The sequence below is a fragment of the Lagenorhynchus albirostris genome, chromosome 1, assembly GCF_949774975.1.
Source record: "Lagenorhynchus albirostris chromosome 1, mLagAlb1.1, whole genome shotgun sequence".
NCBI lineage: Eukaryota > Metazoa > Chordata > Mammalia > Artiodactyla > Delphinidae > Lagenorhynchus > Lagenorhynchus albirostris.
Window position 1 is genome coordinate 124,975,973 of NC_083095.1, and position 20,504 is coordinate 124,996,476.

The window sequence follows — 20,504 nt, forward strand, 5'->3', positions numbered from 1 at the left end:
TACAAAGGTGGTACAGAGAGAGTCCATAAGTTCCACACCTAGCTTCTCCTGTTATTAACATCTTACATTAATATGTTACACTTGTTATAATTAATCAACCAACATTGATACATTCTTATGAACTCAAGTCCATACTTTATTCAGATTTCCTCAGTTTTTACCTACCGTCTTTTTTTCTGTTCCAGGATTAAAGGTACATCCTGTCAACATAATTTATCATGGTTGATGTTGGCCTTGATCACCTGGCTCACATAGCGTCTGTCAGGTGACTCCCCTGTAAAGCTACTCTTTTCCCCGTCCCATCCTGCACTCTTTGGAAGGAAGTCACTATGCACAGCCCACACTTAAGGGTTGGGGGCTTATGTTCTTCTTCCTCGAGGGGGGAGTATCTACCTAAATTATTTGGAAATTTTTCTTCCACCAGAGATTTGTCTTGTCTTCCTTGTTTATTTATTTAGTCAATCATTCATTTATAGCACTATGGACTCATGGATATATGTTTTATACTTTGGGTTATAATGCAGTACTTCTTTATTTGGTTGGTTGCTTACCTTGTTCCAGCTCTGGCCATTCTTTTTTTTTTTTTTTTTTTCCGTGGTACGCAGGCCTCTCACTGTTGTGGCCTCTCCCACTGCGGAGCACAGGCTCCGGATGCGCAGGCTCAGCGGCCATGGCTCACGGGCCTAGCCGCTCTGCAGCATGTGGGATCTTCCCGGACCGGGGCACGAACCCCTGTCCCCTGTATCGGCAGGCGGATTCTCAACCACTGCGCCACCAGGGAAGCCCTGGCCATTCTTTTGGTTGGCTCGTGTGTCTTTCTGATATAGTCCTTGTGCGGTTTTCGTGGGAGCATCTGGATTGTAGCATTTTAGACAACTTGGCAATTATATCTTATACACTGATTGATTTTTAAGGAAGGAAAATTAAGTGTAATCCAGTCTAAGATTTTATCCTTATCCTTGAAAGTGGCTGGAGACCAATCCCACCGGGTAGTGCCCTCTCCAGAGTCTGGGGCCCATGGCCTGAGGAGGATGATACATGGGTGTCACCGAGGTTCTGGGACTACCCCAAGGGTTCAGCAAGCCCCCAGCAGCCCTCTGGCTGGCCACAGTCCCTGTGGGAGCCCTGCAGGGCCAGCCCTGGAAAGCCCTGGGAGGTGTTGAGTCCAGCTCCCCAGATCTAGAGATGAGGGGCTGAGGTCCAGAAGGAGCAAGCTCTTTCCTCAGGGTCACAGGGTCCAGGCCAGGCCTTCCCCAAGCCATGCAACACACCGTGAAACTCACACTGAAACGGACAGAGGCATGGCTCCAAACCTGGGCCTCTTTTCCTCCCCTCCCCAGGGCAAGGGGCAGTTTAGAGGAGAAATCCCAGGAGAGCCAGGCCTAGGTTTGCTTGGAGTGGATCTCCAGTCACAGCCTCACCCAGGCACTCCCTTCCCAGGAACCGGGCAGTGTGGGCTACTGTTAGGGCCTGCGCCCCAATCCTAGCTCCCCCATTCACTTACTTCAGGACCTTGGGCAAGTCACTTCACGTTTCTGAGCTTCAGACCCCTTATCTGCAAGTACAGGTAGTATTAATCCCTCCCTCGTGGGGCCGGCAAGAGGGTTAAAGTCTCTACCTTGTGTAAAGGGTTTAGGATCCTGACGTGGAAGGTGAGTGGCACATAAACTATAGTTTGTTGTTACTGCATGTTTTATTATTACTAATAAATGCATTCCAAGGGGCACCTCAGTTTTGAAAGTAAATGATGTGATCATGAAGACAGATGGATTAGTAGTTTGTAAAACCCCCAAACCCAGCCAAACTACGATGGAGGAGGCTGGTGGTGCCCAGAATTGTGACCAAATGGTTCTCTGTGACTTCAGATGATGAACCTGCTGCAGGTTTGCTGGGGGAGCTCGTAAAGAGCATTTGAACGGAGTGACTGCTGAGGGTGGGTTGGGGCCGCCTTCCCACCCAGGCCATCCACTGCTGGCACTGCCCGGCCTCCCAGCACGGGGCTCCCCAGCCCTCCCCTCCGCCCTGATCCCAGCTGGGAGGGAGAGGTGACCTTATTGGCTGCAGCTAGGCTGCAAAGGGAGGCTTTGAGCGGACAGCGGCAGGCGGCAGCTGCGCGCTTGACCGTGCTGGAATGCTGTGTGCATGGAGACGCCTTAGTTACCAAGCGCCCAGTTCTGCAGGCTCTGCACACACCCACACATGCACTTCCACGTGTGGTGGGAAGAATTATAGCCCCCAAAGAATTATGGTGCAAAGATGTCTACATCCCAATTGCAGAACCTGTGAGTACGTTACCTTACTTGGCAAAAAGGGACTTTGCAGATGTGATTAGGGAACTTGAGATGGGGAGATGATCCTGGATTATCCAGGTGGACCTAATGTAACCACAGGGTTCTTTACAAAGGAAAGAAGGAGGCAGGAGAGAGAGATTTTCTGTTGGCTTTGGAGATGGAGGAAAGGGCCACAAGCTAAGGAGTGCAAGCAGCCTCTGGAACCTGGAAAAGACAAGGAACAGATTCTCCTCTAGTCTCCAGAAGGACACAGCCCTACCAACCCATTGTGGACTTTTGACCTCTAGAACTGTAGAATAATTAATTTGTTGTCGGTTTAAGCCACTATGATTTAAACCACTAAATGTTTTAGTACACCTTTTATATTCAGCATCCAGATTGAGAAACAGAATGTTGCCAGCACCCCCAAAACATCAGCCATTCACAGATCACCTTCCTGATTTTTGCCTCATCCATGTACCACTACATGCCACCTTTGGCATTTTTCTTACAATTATTTACTTAACATTTTTCTTTAAATATTTACACCTCTACTTAACCCGATCTATTTGAAAAGAAACTTTCTATCACTTTGTTGAAAGTTAAAAACCATTACAATGACCCATTATTTATGGCAAGTATTCTATTTGAAGGCAAGTATAAAAATAATTGTTACTAAATTCCAGCTAGACCCTCCTACCTGCCGGAGGCTCTGGACCTGCGGGCTGCTCTTTCTTTACTAAAAAGGGCAGTTAGGGACTTCCCTGGTGGTCCAGTGGTTAAGAATACGTCTTGCAATGCAGGGGACACAGGATCCATCCCTGGTTGGGGAACTAAGATCCCACATGCCATGGGGCAGCTAGAGAGCCCACGTGCCGCAACGAAAGATCCCGAGTGCCGCAAGTAAGGCCCAACACAGCCAAAAATAAATAAATAAATAAAATTTAAAGAAGAATTCTTAAAAAAAAAAAGGGCAATTAGCAGAAGGATTTGAGAGGTGTTAAGGACTGACTTGCACCACGCCCAGGCTTTCACTTGTATCTGATCATAAGGATCAAAAGATAAATGAAAAAGAACTTTAGATAATGCCATTTAATGCCAAGTCTGCGTTTGCCCCTCTCACTTATGTCCCAGGCCACCAGCATTTACCCCCAACTTATGAAAAAGCAGAGGGCTTGTTTCTGACTCCTCTCAGAATGACCTGCAACTCACTAGCTGTGCAAGCCCAGATGGGTGACTTAGCCTCTCTGAGCCATAGTTTCTTCACCAGCAAAGAATGAAAAGACAGCTGATTCTCATTATTCGTGGTAGTCATGGTCTGTGAAGTAGTTGGGAACACTGAATACTGAGCCATTGTTCCTAGGGAAAATACACGATTAGGTTTCTTTGAGCCTGTGGTCACATTTTTTCAATTGATCAATACCTAACCTTGTTTTATGTGTATTTCTGTTCAGATACCTTATTTAATACATATTGTTGAAAATGAACATACCTGTTTTCTCTGTAAGGCACATCACAGCCTTCATTCAGTTAGTTAGGAATACTAGAAAGCACTCAGCACTACGCTTGGGGCCATTTAAAATAGCGGATTGGGACTTCTCTGGCGGTCTAGTGGTTAAGACACGCTTCCACTTCAGGGGGCATGGGTTGGATCCCTGGAGGGAGAACGAAGATCCCTCATGCCACACCATGAGGCCAAAAAAAAAAAAAAGAGCGAAATCACCAACAAAAAGCACAAAATTGTGAAGAGCTCAGCACTAAACGGACCGCGGAAAGGACACGTTTAACAGTGAGAGCTGAAACAGGAAGGCGGAGCATCGGTCGGCTTGCTGGACTTCAGCTGGGAACGTGCACGGGGGGCCACTCTGCGCATGTCCGCCAGCGACCCTGAAGGCACAGTGAGTATTGATTGGGGGTTAAAATACATTTCATTGAGCAGGCGCGTTGGCAGTTCCGGGATCCGTGAGCCATGAAGATGGCGGGCAGCACCAACTTCCCTGGATCCTCTCGAGCATTAACAAGGTAATAGAGGCCTTCAGCAGCTTCCCCATGGTGGGGCTTCAACCCAGGGGGTCTTATGGCGTGCGTTGTTTGCTGCTAGCTGGTTCTGTGCCTTTAGTGCGTCAGACTCAGGGCGGGGAAGTACCTGCTTTCAAAACGGGGGTGCTCTGAGGCCAAGTGACAGAGTGTCCGGGGAAGCCCAGCACCGAGCTGGCACTCGGAGGCTTTGTTGGACCAGACTTGAATTTTCTGCTGTACCTTTAGTTCAGCCTGAGCAGCCCATGGGTATGCCTGCTCCTGGGCCAGGGATGGTGGAGGATACCCAGTGTAAGTGCTGTGGGCTGGACCCTGAGAGCAAGGGCCTCCTTAAATTTTGCGCTCTGGACATCTCTCCCCTCAAACTGGTGCTGGCCCTGGCAGCTACCTGGACAGGTTTTCTAGAAAGGCTGGTTGAGGCCAGGTGGTGGAGGTGTTAGACCTTCGCGGTCTCCTAGGAGTTTCCACTCGCCCAGGAAACAACAAGAGTCGGAAGCCGATGCAAAACGCAAGAGGTTTATTGAAGGCCGGTGCACCGGGGTTCCTTGGTCCTCACGCAGGAGGCCGGAGAAGGAACCCCCCCAGGGCGTGAACATGTATTTTTATAGGTCTCAATTTCCTGTTATGCAAAGTGTGGATTCAATTGTGATTTTTAATGATAGGTTCTTAGCCTCAGTTCGGACCAGAGAGGGAACCTGTCCCAGGCTTCCTGATTGGTTCTTTGACAGATACCTTTTTTACATTTTGTTTATCTCCCTCCTTCTCGGAAGGGGGCCGGACATCCTGGAAATTCACCCATTGTCTAAGAAGCCCCTATTGTCTGGAGAGTTCTTAATCATTAGCTGGAACAATGTCCCTCGAGTCCCACATTTCCCCCTTTTTCTTGTGACTATTGATTCCAATCATGGAATCTCAATCTTCTGTTCGTAAACTTTGGTACTGTTGTCTTAGCATTAGAACTTGTACAGTACCGATACGTTCTCTAATAAATGCTATCAAGCGATTTAGAATACATGGTCCAAAAGTTAAAATCAACAATAAAACAATAAGAGGTCCCAACAGAGTAGAGATTAAGGTGGTAAACCAGGGGGACTTATCAAACCATGATTGAAACCATCCTTTTTCGTTTTCTCTCTCCCTTTGCCTTTTATCTAAGCGTTCCCTTAGTTTATCCATGGTTTTGGTAATGGTTCCTGAATGATCAATATAAAAGCAACATTCTTCTTTTAGAGCGGCGCATAATCCCCCTTCCTTAAGAAACAGCAAATCTAGGCCTCTTCTATTCTGCAACACCACTTCTGAAAGTGAGGTGAGTGATTCCTTTAGTTTAGTTATGGAACTTTCTAATGCTCGAAGATCGATGTCTACAGCCTGTCTTAAACTTGCATAATACTGGGGTTGTTGTATGAGGGCTGTGGTTCCTGTTCCTATCCCAGCAGTTATTCCTAGTCCTAGGAGCATGGCCAACGTGAGGGTTATAGGTTCTCTTTTCCATCTTTTTCTTCCCTCGTATTCATCTAGAAAGGATGAATCCGAATGATAGATAAGTCTAGGAACTAATTGCACTAGTACACAAAAATCAGCTGAAGTGTTGAGAACTTCCAGAGAAACACAAGGGGTTAGCCCCGTGTTACATGCCCACCATCCATCTTGGGGAGGTACAAGATATCCCGAGCCTGAAGGGAGGCTAAAATCATGACAAAGGTGTCGATGGGACTGGGGAGGTGCTCCTACACAAGTACCATTTCCAAAAACCGAAGACAGAGTTAATTTACTGTTCCCTTCCTGTTTCCATCGACAATGGTCCGGGGAGCTGACATTAGTATAATTAGAACTATATCCTATAGCATCATAGTAAGGGGGAGGGGCAGCATAACAAAGCCAACATGATTTTGTAGCCTCCGGGTTTGTAGCATTAAGGACCGTAAAAGCTGCCTGCACCAAAGAAAGCATTCTATCCTGGGGGGTTCCGGGCTTAATCGTTGTCTCTTTCAGCCCAGAGGTCCCGTTATTTTTAGGGGCTGGGGGTAACAGGGGAGGGGCCAAGTACAGGGTTTGGGCCTATCGACACAGGAGCGGGAGTCTCAATTTTTAGCTTAAGGGTCATCAATATTCCCAAATCATATCCATTCTTGTAAAATCTAATGCCCCATGAATGGCCATTTATCCATTCTTTATCTCTTTTTCCAGGATTACTAAAGGAAATTTTGAGGGGGTGGCACCATCCTGAACATTCGGGGGCGACAGATTGGGGACCCCTATAAGAAGTATGAGTATAGTTGGCTGTTACTGTAATAAAATCCCAAGTTGAGGTGGGTCTCCAATAAGTATCTCCTGTGGTTTCACATCCCCAGTTTTGGCAATAAAAATTTTCGGTTCCCCCACATTTATAATTCAGGGATCGGGGGCGATGGAACCCGGGGCATACATAGAAGGAGAGGGTTCTGAGCCAACTTCTTCGGACCTGATTTTTACAACCCTCTCCAGAGTAATCAGCTCTAGTTAGAAGTTCGGACGGAGCATTATGCTGATCATAATAACCCTCTAGATCCCAATAGGGAGCTCCTATGGCCAGTTTACAGACATCAGGAAAAAGGTCTGGCCACCAGGTCCAGGGAGGTGCAGTATGGCTAATGGACCAGGTTACATCTCCAGTTTGAGAAATTACCTGCCAAGTTAGACGTTGGGGCAGGTGAGGGCTAAAATCACTTACAGTCAGTAAAGGCAGTAAAATCAAAATTATAAGTCTTAGGTTCGTAGAAGCTTGAGTTTGAGCGGGTTGTCGGTTCTTTGGGCCCGCCATCCTGATGATGCCGTCGCTGGTGCAGCTTTCACGTGTGAAGCATGAATCCAGGCAGCGATGCCGTCCACTTTTATGGCCGTTGGGGTGGTGAGGAGGACGGTGTATGGTCCTTTCCATCGAGGTTCCAACGTCTGGGTTCGATGCCGACGGACGTATACGGAGTCTCCGACTTGGAAAAGATGAGTTTCTCCCGGTCTTCCCGGTTGGTAGGCCTCGGCGAGTTGGGACCATATCTCCTTTTGGACCAGTTGGAGTCCCAATAGCCTAGCATACAAGTCAGTGTTATTTTGACAGTCTGGTTTTATTTCTTCTCCTAAGGTGAGAAGAGGAGGTGGGGCCCCGTATAGTACCTCAAAAGGAGTAAGATGGTATCGGGAAGGTGTATTCCTAACCCGAAACAGGGCTAAAGGAAGGAGCACCGTCCAATCTGTACCGCCAGTCTCCAAGGACAATTTAGTTAGGGTCTCTTTTAGAGTTCTATTCATTCTTTCTACCTGACCTGAACTCTGGGGTCTATATGCACAATGTAATTTCCAATCAGTCCCCAAATATCTGGCCACATCCTGACTTACCTGGGCGACGAAGGCCGGACCATTGTCGGACCCTATTACCTTTGGTGCCCCAAATCGAGGAAAAATTTCTTCTAGGATCTTTTTGGCTACCACAGCAGCTGTTTCTTTCTTCGTTGGGAAGGCTTCTATCCATCCTGAAAAAGTATCTATAAAAACCAGGAGGTATTTATTACCGTACCTTCCAGGACGTACTTCGGTAAAGTCCACCTCCCAGTAAGTTCCTGGGCGGTCTCCCCTGAGCCTTTTTCCAATTTCAAGTTTTCCCTTGTGAGCATTTACCTGTTGACATGGAACACATTCCTGTACAATTTGTTCAGCTAATTTCGTCAATCCAGGGGTTCCGTACCCGGTTTTATGTAACAGGGATATCATTTTTTTAGTCCCCAGATGTGTCCATCTATGAATCTGTTGTAACATGGATTCTGCTTGCTGAGGGGACAAAGTTCCTTTTGTTGTGGCCGGGATGATTTCCTCGTCGCGGCCTGGTTTTTCAGGAACTTTATCTGACAGTCCTAAAATGACTTCTCCCGATGCTATTTCTCGGGCCACTTGGTCAGCCATATTATTACCCCTAGTTATTGGGGTATTGTCTTTCTGGTGTCCAGGGCAGTGAATGATGCTAACTTTAGTGGGAAGCATGAGTGCAGCCAATAGAGCCACAATTTCGTCTTTGTTTTTAATTTCTCTGCCACTTGAGGTTAGCAACCCTCTCTGTTGGTAGATGGCACCGTGGATATGAGCGGTAGCAAATGCATATCTACTGTCCGTGTAGATGTTTACCTTTTTATTCTCTGCCATCTCCAATGCCCTTGTCATGGCAATTAATTCAGCTCGTTGGGCTGAGGTCCCTTGTGGTAGCGCAGCTGCCCAGATGACTTGTTTTCCGTCTACCACGGCTGCTCCAGCTCGACGCTTACCTCCTTCCAGGAAACTGCTCCCATCAGTAAACCAAGTAAAATCAGCATCAGGAAGGGGTAGGTCCGTCAGATCAGGTCTACTACCGTGTGCTGCAGCCAACACTTCCTGACAATCATGGATGATGGTGGAGCCTTCTAAATCGGGATCAGGTAGCAAGGTAGCTGGATTGAGTCCTGTGGCTGGAGCAAACTTGATGCGATCTGAGTTTAGCAACAGGGTTTGGTAATGGGTCATCCTGGTATTAGTTAGCCACCTACCCGGTGGTTGACGGATTACATTCTCCAGGGCATGAGGAGCTGTTATCGTTAGATTTTGTCCTAAAGTTAGTTTGTCAGCATCTTTGACCAGGGCGGCTACTGCAGCGATTATCTTTAAACAGGTAGGCCATCCTGATGCCACAGGGTCCAATTTTTTTGACAAATAAGCAACTGGGCGATTCCAGGGACCCAATTTCTGAGTCAATACTCCTTTTGCAATGCCCTTATTTTCGGCCACATATAAATGAAAAGGTTTGGTTACATCTGGCAGTCCTAGGGCTGGAGCTGAAAGTAAAGCTCGTTTGATTTGGTCAAAAGCCCGTTGTTCCTTTTCGCCCCAAACGAAAGGAGTGCTGTTTTTGGTTAGGGGGTACAATGGGGCCGCCAGCTCAGCAAACCCTGGAATCCATAGTCTACAGAATCCGGCCGTCCCCAAAAATTCTCTAACCTGCCTGGCGTTTTTGGGAGCCGGAATTTGGGCCACCGTATCCTTTCTGCTCTCCGTGAACCATCTTTGTCCCCCTTTTAACAGGTACCCCAGGTAACTGACCTGTTGTTGGCATATTTGTGCTTTCTTGGCTGAGGCTCTATATCCCAGGGTTCCGAGCTCTGTTAACAGTTTTTCAGTTCCCTTGATACAATCTTCCTGGGTTTCAGCAGCTAATAAGATGTCATCAACATATTGAAGTAGCGTTACCTGTGGATTTGATTCTCTATATGACGCTAAATCCTGATGAAGAGCTTCATCGAAGATGGTAGGGGAGTTCTTAAATCCCTGAGGTAAACGAGTCCATGTCAGTTGGCCAGATATCCCTGATGCTGGGTCCTTCCATTCGAAGGCAAAGTAGGGCTGGCTGAGGGGAGAAAGTCTTAGGCAGAAAAAAGCATCCTTAAGGTCCAAAACAGTATACCATGTATGTTGGGGCGGAAGAGTGCTTAAGAGATTATAAGGATTTGGTACTGTGGGGTGGAGGTCCGCCACTCGTTTATTTACCTCACGCAGGTCTTGTACTGGTGGATAATCATTAGTTCCCGGTTTCTTAACTGGCAGGAGAGGGGTATTCCACGCGGATTGACATCTTACCAGAATGCCCAATTCCAGCAACCTCTGTATGTGAGGACGGATGCCGTCTTTGGCTTCCTTACTCATGGGGTATTGACGAACCGTTATTGGGGTGGCAGTTGCCTTGAGTTCCACTAGTACTGGGGGCCGATTTTTAGCCATCCCCGTACCGGCGGTTTCTGTCCAGGCTTGCGGGAACCGAGTTACCCAGTCTGTGACATTAACTCGTGGAGATGAAGGTTTTTCATATAATTTACATTCATCTTCCAATCTCATAGTCAATATTTGGAGTAATCTTCCCTTACCGTCAGTTATGGTGGGACCTTCCGGTTGGAAGTGGATTTGAGCCCCCACTTTGGAGAGCAAGTCTCTTCCCAGCAAAGGATAGGGGCATTCCGGAATAATCAAAAATGAATGGGTTACTCGTCCAATCCCAAGATCTACTGTCCTTCGTGTGGTCCATGAATATTGTTTATTCCCAGTGGCTCCTTGTACCCATGACCTTTTAGCTGAGATAGGACCTTTTGAGTGGAGAAGGACGGAGTGCTGCGCTCCGGTATCTACCAAAAATTGAACAGGTTCCCCCTCCACTTTAAGAGTTACCCGGGGCTCGGGGAGAGGGTTCGAGCCCTGACTTTCCTAGTCTTCTTCTTCCAATGTTAAGATTTTGTTTCTGGTTGGCCTTCCTCCACTCTTTTTCTTAGGGCATTCTCTCGCCCAATGTCCTTTTTCTTTACAGTAGGCACATTGGTCCTTGTCTAATGGCCGCCTTCTGTCTGCCGTTCGCCCTTCCTGCCTATTTGTATCCCCTATATTTCTTCCTCCAACCGCAGTGGCCAGTATCTTACTTAAATTCCTCTCCTGTCTCTTATCCCGTCTTATTTCACGGGCTTCCTGCTCTTTCTGCTTTCTTTCTTCCTTCTCTTCCTCTGTTTCTCTTTTGTTATATACTTTATCTGCCTCTTTTACTAACTCCTGAAGCGAAAATCCCTGCAAGCCATCTAGCCTCTGTAATTTCTTCTTAATATCAGGGGCCGCTTGATCTATGAAAGCCATTGCTATAGTAGCCCTATGTTCCTCCAAAGTTGGATCATAAGGGGTAAAGCGTCTAAAGGCTTCCATTAAACGTTCCAGGAACACAGTTGGAGATTCCTGGGGCCCCTGAGTGACTTCCCTTACCTTAGCCAAATTAGTGGGCCGTCTGGCCGCTCCATGGAGACCCGCCACCAGAGCCTGGCGATACATTTTCAGGCGCTCCCTACCTTCCGGGGCATTGAAATCCCAGTTTGGCCTGACGAGTGGGAAACCAGCATCAATCTCGTTAGGCAGCTGGGTAGGTTGCCCATTGGCGCCTAATACATTTTTTTTGGCTTCTAAAAGAACCCGTTGCCTCTCCTCAGTCGTTAGGAGAGTCTGAAGCAGCTGCTGACAATCATCCCATGTGGGCTGGTGGGAGAAAACAAGAGATTCTATTAAAGCAGTAAGGGCCTGTGGATTTTCAGAAAAAGTTGGGTTATGCATTTTCCAATTATAAAGATCTGCAGAGGAAAAGGGCCAATATTGGAGAGGTCTATTCCCTTGGCCATCGGGGGGGCCATATTCTCTAAGAGGTAGGGCAGTGGAGTCTGGGGAGATAGCCCTCCGGCTCCTAGTGCCCGCTGAGGGACCCTTTCTTCTTCCATCATGGATGGTCCCCTTGGTGCCGAGGGCAGTGGAGCTGGGGGTCCTCTAGGTGGTAGGGGATTTGGGGCCAGAGGATAAGGGGGTGGGGAATCCAAAAGAAGCAAATCGGACTGCGGGTCAGGATAAATCGCTTTCGGTGGATCTGGGGCGCCGGGTAGCTTTTCCGTGTTGGGGTTTTTCTTTAGGGCTAATATCTCCGACGCTGCTGATGTGTGCGCAGACGTACCTGTTGAGGAAACAAAGGGTCGGACCCACGGAGGTGGGGAGAGAATTAAATCTTCCCAGACCAAGACATATGGTACTTGGTCTGGATGTCCGTGGGGTCCTGTATTAAATATCTTAGACTTCAGCAACCTAATCTTGTCTAATAAAAAGGATCCTTCGGGGGGCCATCCTATCTGAAATGTTGGCCATTCAGAGGCACACAAAGTCTGCCACTTTCCTTTCTTCACCTCTACTGAAAAATTATGGGCTCTGGCCCGAACTTCGGTCCAATGGCTTAGGGTAAGGGAAAGAGGAGTCGTCATAGTTTGTCCCATTGTCGTCCGTCAGAGAAGAAGAATAGACCACAATACAGAAACAGTTAAAACTCCACGAAACACATATACGTATGGGCCACCGCGAGCTCGCTTCAAAACCGAAACCTCTTCAGATGGCAGTTATCACAAAGGGAACTGCCGAAACCGAGTGAAGGGGAGACAGTTTGCCTCTCCTTCCAGATGAGCCACCAGGGCGTCCCCTAGGGCTCATGGACGCCGGCTATTAGCACGTCTGCCTAGCCAGAGGTCCGATACAGATTCCACAATAAGCCGATTCTTACGGCCTTCCTCCGATAATGGCCCACAAAGAACAAGGGACAAACAGACAATCAAGCTCGCGCTTACCTGGTACCTCCAACTCCCGATGTTCTCGTGGTCCGGGGCGAGTGGAATCCCGGACGAGCCCCCAAATGTTAGACCTTCGCGGTCTCCTAGGAGTTTCGACTCGCCCAGGAAACAACAAGAGTCGGAAGCCGATGCAAAACGCAAGAGGTTTATTGAAGGCCGGTGCACCGGGGTTCCTTGGTCCTCACGCAGGAGGCCGGAGAAGGAACCCCCCCAGGGCGTGAACATGTATTTTTATAGGTCTCAATTTCCTGTTATGCAAAGTGTGGATTCAATTGTGATTTTTAATGATAGGTTCTTAGCCTCTGTTCGGACCAGAGAGGGAACCTGTCCCAGGCTTCCTGATTGGTTCTTTGACAGATACCTTTTTTACATTTTGTTTATCTCCCTCCTTCTCGGAAGGGGGCCGGACATCCTGGAAATTCACCCATTGTCTAAGAAGCCCCTATTGTCTGGAGAGTTCTTAATCATTAGCTGGAACAATGTCCCTCAAGTCCCACAGAGGGAAGCAGGGTATAGGTGCATTTTATGTTTAGGGTAGTAGGGAGCCATGGAGGTTTGTGGAGCAGGCCTGTGATGGGGATGAAGCCGGTATTCTGAAGGCAGCTTTGAGGAGGGGGGCTGCAAACAAGGCTGGGGGAAGCCTGCCTGGTGGGTGGGAATGACCGAGAGAAGGCAGCTGCTGAGGTCTCCTGGGTCTTTGAAGCCTCATATTTCTCCCTGTGTGGTGGCTCCCGGGAGCCTGTGATGAGGAGAGGAACAGTGAGTACTGTGGGCTCCTCTCCCTGGGGCTTCATCTGCCAAAGCCACCGAGCGTGCAGGCCTCCCCAGTGCTTGACAACCAGTCCTGTTCGCTGAATTTTTCATTAAGAAAACTGGACACCAAAGAGCAGCGGCTGGGGAAGGTTTCACCAGCACTGCTTGGGGTGTGAACCAGGCAGACCCAGAAGCGTGGGGGTGACCCATTCCAAAGTCTCCCACTGCAGGCATACACTGGCCCACACACACGCATGTGTGCATAGCACCCCCGAGGGCCCATATGTAAGTGCACACTGTCAGATTCGTAGTGTGTAACACAAGAACGCCGTGTGCCACACCCACAGGCTGACAGGACACAGCATAACTCAGGTCTTAGGAGTCAGATCTGCAATTTACTAGGGAGTTATTAATCTTCCCAAGCCTCAGTTTTCTCATCTGTAAAACGGGGATAATAAGAGAACCTCCTTCATATGTCTGTTGCAAGGGTCGAATGAGATCGTCCATGTACAGTGCTAAGCATGGCGGCCTCCCAGATGATAAGCACGCCATCAGTAGTAGCTGTTAGCATTTCTGTTATGATGGTGAGGACGTACACCACACAGACCAGCACCACAGACATCCTCCTTCTCAAACTCCTTTATCTCTGACTCCTGCCCTTTTATAACCTCTGCGTGGGGAAGGGCTTAACGGGAGGGCCTATGGTTCTATAAGCAGCTTTTGACCACTTACTTTTAAACTGAGCACAGTGGACTGTTCGTTTCTCACTTTGGAAATGGTAGATCTATCGTGTTAGGGGGGTGAGCATAAACTTCGTTATAAAATCCTGCAGAGAGAGGGGAAAGAAGCAGGGCTGAAAGATGAAGGGGAAGACGACAGGGAGACCCGTTTCTGGTTTCAACCTCCCTGAGGCCAGCTGCCGCTCCTTGGGCCCCTCCTAAACTACATTCATGGCCTTCCAGCAAATTCCCCTTTCTCATTAAGTAGCTTCAGTTGGATTCTGTTATGTGCAGCCAAAACCAGGGCAAGGCCGGGTGAACGAGATGTGGCTCCTCCCTTCCCAGAGCTCAGCCCAGTGCAGGGATAGGAGGCGAACAGGAAGCGGCCGCCTTCGGGAAGTGCTGGGATGGGGGAGGGACTCGGAGCCACGCTTGCCGGCGGGGAGAAGGGGTTTTTCTGTGCAAATGTCCTCTGAGGTGAGGAAGGGAGGAGAGGGCAGCCTCAGCAGGGGGCACAGCTCATCAGACACCGGGAGCCTGGCACGGTTTATACAGAACATCCGTATCTATGTCTTTAACCAGATCACAAACATTAACAATCCCTGCGGTTTCACCGCCCCCAGTACCTCTCCCCTCCTGTGGTCGTGGTGGAAACCGTGTTATTCTCCCATTTCTAGGGGCAGAGCTCAAGGTTCAGACAGCCCTACCTTTTCTTCCAGTAGATTCCTGGAGATACTCAGAACCTAGAACCCCAGGCTGAGGTGGCACTGAAGCAGCTGTCTGAGGCTGTGGAGAGAAGGGGAGGAGGAGGTGCCTGTGTCCTCGTCAGAGGCAATGGGGACAAGGCGACCCGGTTCCGGAGGCAACAGAAGGCTTCCTGAGTGGGGGTGGGGGTGGGGGGCTGCGTGGCAGGGCTGAGGGGAGGGTTGGAGGCCGGCAGAAGGAGCTGGGACTGCAGGGCACGTTGGGGAGGCTCTGGGGGAGCCTGTCTGGGCACTGAGGGCCTCTGGTCAGAGGCACCGCAAGGAGGGGCCTGGGGGAGATTTGATGGCCTACCGCATGTCCCCAGTGAGACACCCCAAGTTGGCGCGCCTGAACGTAATTGAAAAATATTTATATCTACATCTTGGAGACAGAAAGAGGGAGAAGCTGAGTGATTACTTCGTGCCCCAGGTGCCTAGCACCATCTCATTTCATTGTTTCAGCCGTCCTGTGAGGCAAGTATTCTTATTCTCATTTTTCAGTTGAAGGAACCGAGACTCAGAGAGGTGATGCTACATGCCAAGGTCACACAAGTGGCCACAGCACTGCCACGTTGTTGCCGAGCAAGGGCTCGTGTGCCTGAGGTGCAGAAAGCCAAACCCTGAGAGCGGGGTTTGCAGCAAAGTGAGGGTTTATTTGCAGGGAGCCAAGCCAGGAGAACGGGCAGCTCATGCTCCAACGACCCGATCTCCCCCGTGGCTTTCAGGCAAGGGTGTTTAAAGACAGTATGAGGGGAGAGGGTCGTAGGAAGCTGATCAGCCCGTGGACCTTCTTCTGATTGGTTGATAGTGAGGAAACAGGGTGATGTTTTAGGAATCAAAATCTGGTTCCAACCAGTCTGGGGTCTAGTGCTTGAGGTCAGCATGTAGTCACCATCCTCCCTCCACCTGGGTGGGAGTCTTAGTTTCTATAGAACAACTCAAAGATACCCATCAGATTGTTATCTGTATCCCCTGAGGAGGCACTAGGAGGCCTGTGACTCTGTTGTCCTAATAGTTAACTGCTTGAGTCTGCTCTTTGGAACTCAGGGAAGCCGAGGAGACTAAAGCCTTTTTCTACAAACAAGAAACGGGGGATGTGGAGGGGCTTTTGTACCCAGGAGGGCCCCGAAGGGTCCTGCTTCGTTTCAATCCCCGTTTTTCTTTGATACTCTTCAATCCTGAGGGGAATGGGGGCGGGACAAGAAAGGGAATAAAGTTTGGGATGGAGACGTTAATCATAAACTCAGTAAGGGAACTGGGTTTCAAAGTTATGGTAAAACCACTGCAGTCCTGCCCTCATCTTGTCAGCAGACCGCTGAAACACAGCCTGTGCTGCATAGAGGAGCATGCACCCTGAGCAGCCAGGAGAAGCCTGTTAAATACTCACACACCTTCCTCACAAGCTCATCATCCAGGCAACAGCCCCATAGTATTATTAGTATTATTAATTTTAATTTTATTTTTGGTCGCGTTGGGTCTTTGTTGGTGCGCACAGGCTTTCTCTAGTTGCGACGAGCGGGGGCTACTCTTCGTTGAGGTGCGCAAGCTTCTCATTGTGGTGGCTTCTCTTGTTGCGGAGTACGGGCTCTAGACATGTGGGCTTCATTAGTTGTGGCTCGCAGGCTCTAGAGTGCAGGCTCAGTAGTTGTGGTGCACAGGCTTAGTTGCTCCGTGGCATGTGGGATCTTCCTGGACCAGGACTGGAACCCGTGTCCCCTGCAGCACTGCGCCACCGGGGAAGCCCGACCCCCCGCATGGTATTACTAGCCTCATGATTCCCCACCTCCTTTCCCAGAACCTATTTACTCTTTGTTTATACATACTTCTAATAAGCCGTGTGGTGGAAAGAGCACAGATCAGTCAGAAGTCCTGAGGCAAGTCTGTTAGCATCTCTCTGTGTCTCCTCCCCCATCTGGAAAATTGAGATAAAAATAAGTGCCTCGGGACTGAGGTTTTCCTTCAGGTCAGAGGATCGTAAGGTCATGGTGTTCCTCATAGACCACTGTGACATTCAAACATACATAATTCCATAATACAAAAGCACATTTATGGAAGAAAGTATAATTATGTATCATGTCTCTAGGATAGTGTATCTTTTTTTTTAAAAGTATACATTGAACCTAAAATCAAGAAAATACCTCTCTTTAAATTAATTTTTTTTTCTCTGTACACTGGGAAAGTCTCACTATATGTTTTAGGCAGGACACCCGGGTCCAGCTCATCCCACAAGTGCCAGTTTGAGAACCCCTGGGCTGGAGGTGGGAGACTAGTCCCTGCCTGACCAGTCACCCTGCTGTGTGACTTTGGACACGTCACTCACCTGTTCTGGGCTTTTGTTTCTCCTGGATGCAGCAAGGGGGTGAGGGTGGCCTAGAGATCATCCGAGGTCCTTTTCAGTTCCAGCCTTCAAGGGTGGAGTCTGTTCCTGCATCTCAGTGTCACATGCAAGATCCCATGGACCAGGGGCAGCTGTGAATCCATCTTTTCCTCTAGTTCCCCATCTGTGCATCTATTCCTGCCCTGTGGGAAACCATACATGGGAGTCTTGGGCCAAGGAAAGGCTGCTCCTTCCCCTCCAGGAGACCCCTAAACAATGTCTGAGGGGGATCCAGGCTATTAAAGTAATTTACATAGTAATTAACAAGGTTCCATTAGTGGATTCCTGGAGCCAGAGCGCTCTGCTTCCATTTCCCTTTAGGGGTACACAGTCCTGGGCTGGGACTGAGGCTTGCTGGGGTTTGGCTGGTGTAGCAGTGAGGGGAAGACTTTTCCATGCTCACGTGTCCCAGCCCCACACCCAGGGAAGAGAAGCAGTGACTGTGCGAGGGCCCCAGCTGGCTGGGTAATGAGGTCTGGGGCGAAGGGGCACCTCGTGAACACTTCGGGCCTGAAACCCCAGGAAGAAAGGCAGCCGTGAGTCTCACAGCCATGTGTCTGTTCTGCAGCCCAGGGCCTAGCGCCTCCAAGAGCTCCTCTTTCAAGATGACACAGAATTTCTCATGTCCTTCTGGGCCTCCGACAAATTATATGTGTGACCACAGTAGGGTGCCAAGCTTCCCTGGTTATCACCCCTTTGAGCCCCTCAGCAACCCTGAAAGGCAGATGTTAACTTTTCCATTGTGGGGTTGAAGAAACCTATGCCCAGAGAGGTGAGGTAACTTGTCCAGAGTCACACAGCCTGAAATAGCAGAGTGGAACTAGAACCTGGGTCCTCCGACACAATCCAGCTCGTGCCACTTGGCTAGTGGTTTCTAAACAGCTCTGTGGAGCCCTAGGGGACTCTCAGAGTGGTTTGCCTCAGGATAAGGGATCGTCGAGAGGACTGGAAACTCCACCCCATGTGTCCCCCGCTTCAACCAGGGCAGTTATTTACATGTTGGACGTCTAGGTGGGATTTTGTTTGCATTCCAGTTAGAAAAGCTTTTAAAATCACTGCACTTTTAGAAAATTGTCCCAGGAAGGGACCTGTCACAGGGCCGCTTCCTTGCTCATCTCTGACAGTGAATGGAGACCCGTGGAGCTGTGTAATGTGGCAGAATTGGCGTTCTGAGGCTCTGGTCTGGGGTCCCAGATCCCTGGCCTTGGTCTCCCCATCAGGCTTCCTGCAGGTGAAGCCCAGTACCCGCTGCCTGCCCAGCCCCTCCGGCTCCCTTCTCCCACCGAGCCCGGCTGGCCTGCTGCTCCCCTGCCCCACCAGCAGCCTTCTCACTGCTCTGTAACAGCTTCTCCAAGGCTCCGTTGTTTCCATGACCAACCAAGGAAAAAGACAACAAAGATGGGGAGAGGACAGCGTTTCTGGGGTCTCCACAAGTTTTGAATGATTTCCCTACACTTCTTCACTCAGCAAACATTTCTAGAGCTGTAAGAGCCAGCATCTGAGGATAAAAATGTCCCTGAAGGCGGTGCGACAGCCGCTGGAGGGCAGCGGAGGCGGCGTGGCCCGTCCTGTCCTCGCCACGAGGCCGCAGCAGACGCCAGTGTCCGGGAAGGTTTTCATTCGGCGAGACTACAGCAGTGGCATCCGCTGCCAGTTCCAGACCAAGTTCCCCGCGGAGCTGGAGAACCGGATTGACAGGCAACAATTTGAAGAAACAGTTCGAACTCTAAATAACCTTTATGCTGAAGCAGAGAAGCTCGGGGGCCAGTCCTATCTTGAAGGCCGCCTGGCTTGTCTAACAGCGTACGCCAACTTCCTGTGCATGGAAACTCACTACGAGAAGGTTCTGAAGAAAGTCTCCAAATACATTCAAGGGCAGAACGAGAAGATCTATGCTCCCCAAGGCCTCCTCCTGACAGATCCCATCGAGAGAGGACTCCGAGTTATTGAAATTACTATTTATGAAGACAGAGGCATGAGCAGTGGAAGATAAACCGTAGAATTAAAGGCCCACCTCCAGCTGGGACCCTCATCTGTGCACCGGCCGACCGCAGGGTGTCCCCCACCTCCTCTCCAGAGCATCATTCCTTTGAATCTGCTGTCAGAGCCACGGTGCCCTTCGCTCCAAGGACTGACTTTCTAGAATTCCACACCTGGAGTGACCGCTAGTCGCTCAGCATCCACTTTGTGTCTCCAAATGGTGGAGGACTCTGTAATCTTTGGATTCGTTTTTGAGAAAACGCAGTGAAGCATTTCACTTTTTTAATTCAAAGCCATGAATAAAATATGCAGTTGGTCAGCCCAACACAGTTTATTTCTTACCTGCCAGCAGTGCCAGTGGCTCTCGTCATTCCCTGGGCTTCAGCAAGTCGTAAACTAGCCAGTGCTCAGTCTTACTCCCCCAGATTCATAAAACGCTTTTCTCCAGGATTTTGGTGAAGGGTGGGCTGTGTCTGGTTTTGCTAATGCATCTCCCAGATTTCAGAGAATTACTAGTTTTGCCGTGACTCAAAGCTTAAAGATCAAGTTCTGCTGTTCAGATTCTTAAACTGAAGCTCATTGGAAAAATAATGTATAACGTTACTTGTTTTATTATAGCAATTCCTGATTAAAGCAGTATTTAATGCAATTTCCAGGTTTTTGTTTTTTGGGGTTTTTTTTTTGAGAATTCTGTTATTAACTGCATTACCTTGAACACTGGGAAGATGTGGTATGTGTTGCTTGTTCCTTATAAAAATAAGTAAGCACAATAAAGTGGGTGCTGAACCATCAAACACAGATGTCCCTGCTGTGTCCCTGAATGAGCAAGTGTTAATAAATAGTTTAATTATCGTTTTGTTATAAATATAACTTAAGAGAAAAAAATTTGATAGGAATAATACTATATATTGCTAATTTTTAACTATCCCTACTGGCAAACCGTATGATTCCTAGACTTTCCTCAGATACGGTATTCAGTGCGCAGAAATACTATGATTGGTTCAAGTTCAGTAAGTTAAGCGGTTTCCAGCTAAAACTCTCAAGCCTGGGTCACTGTTTCTAGTTCTTCTTTTTGTCTGTGTGTTCTTAGTATTGGGACTTCCTGTGCCCTTCATCTTTAGGGTTTGAGAGCCCTGTATTTGGGAGAAAGTTAGGACATGTACTAGGAGAGAATGAAACAGTTAAACGTTTTACTTTCAGAGATATTGTAGGTGCTAATGCTGGATTTAACCTTTCAGATTTAATTTCTTTTATGGGTCTGTTAGTTATTCAGTAAACCCCATAGCTCTTTGTAATATTTCAATTGTATGAAACTTGTTACTTTATAGCCTATAATAGGGTGTCTGTCTGCCTTTTAAACCCGTTGCAATAACTTTGCTGAAATATTAACACATGAGTAAAACTTTTCTTAAACAAACAAAAAAAAAGAAATGTCCCTGAGC

At 48.6% G+C, this 20,504-nt stretch overlaps 2 protein-coding genes across 2 annotated transcripts; one reads left to right on the top strand and one right to left on the bottom strand.

Moving 5' to 3' along the window:
• Nucleotides 1-4,276: 4,276 nt before the first annotated feature.
• Nucleotides 4,277-19,711, top strand: LOC132531714 (golgin subfamily A member 7-like). Its single transcript, XM_060169719.1, has 2 exons — nt 4,277-4,292; nt 18,550-19,711. The coding sequence occupies exon 2, from the start codon at nt 18,593-18,595 to the stop codon at nt 19,073-19,075; it is 483 nt and encodes a 160-aa protein (XP_060025702.1). The 5' UTR covers nt 4,277-4,292; nt 18,550-18,592; the 3' UTR covers nt 19,076-19,711.
• On the bottom strand, nt 7,342-12,187 carry LOC132522337 (uncharacterized). The gene is given in 3 exon segments (XM_060152749.1): nt 7,342-7,828; nt 7,962-11,593; nt 11,596-12,187. Coding segments are annotated over 3 exon segments (4,200 nt in total). The 5' UTR covers nt 12,143-12,187; the 3' UTR covers nt 7,342-7,807.
• Nucleotides 19,712-20,504: the final 793 nt, after the last annotated feature.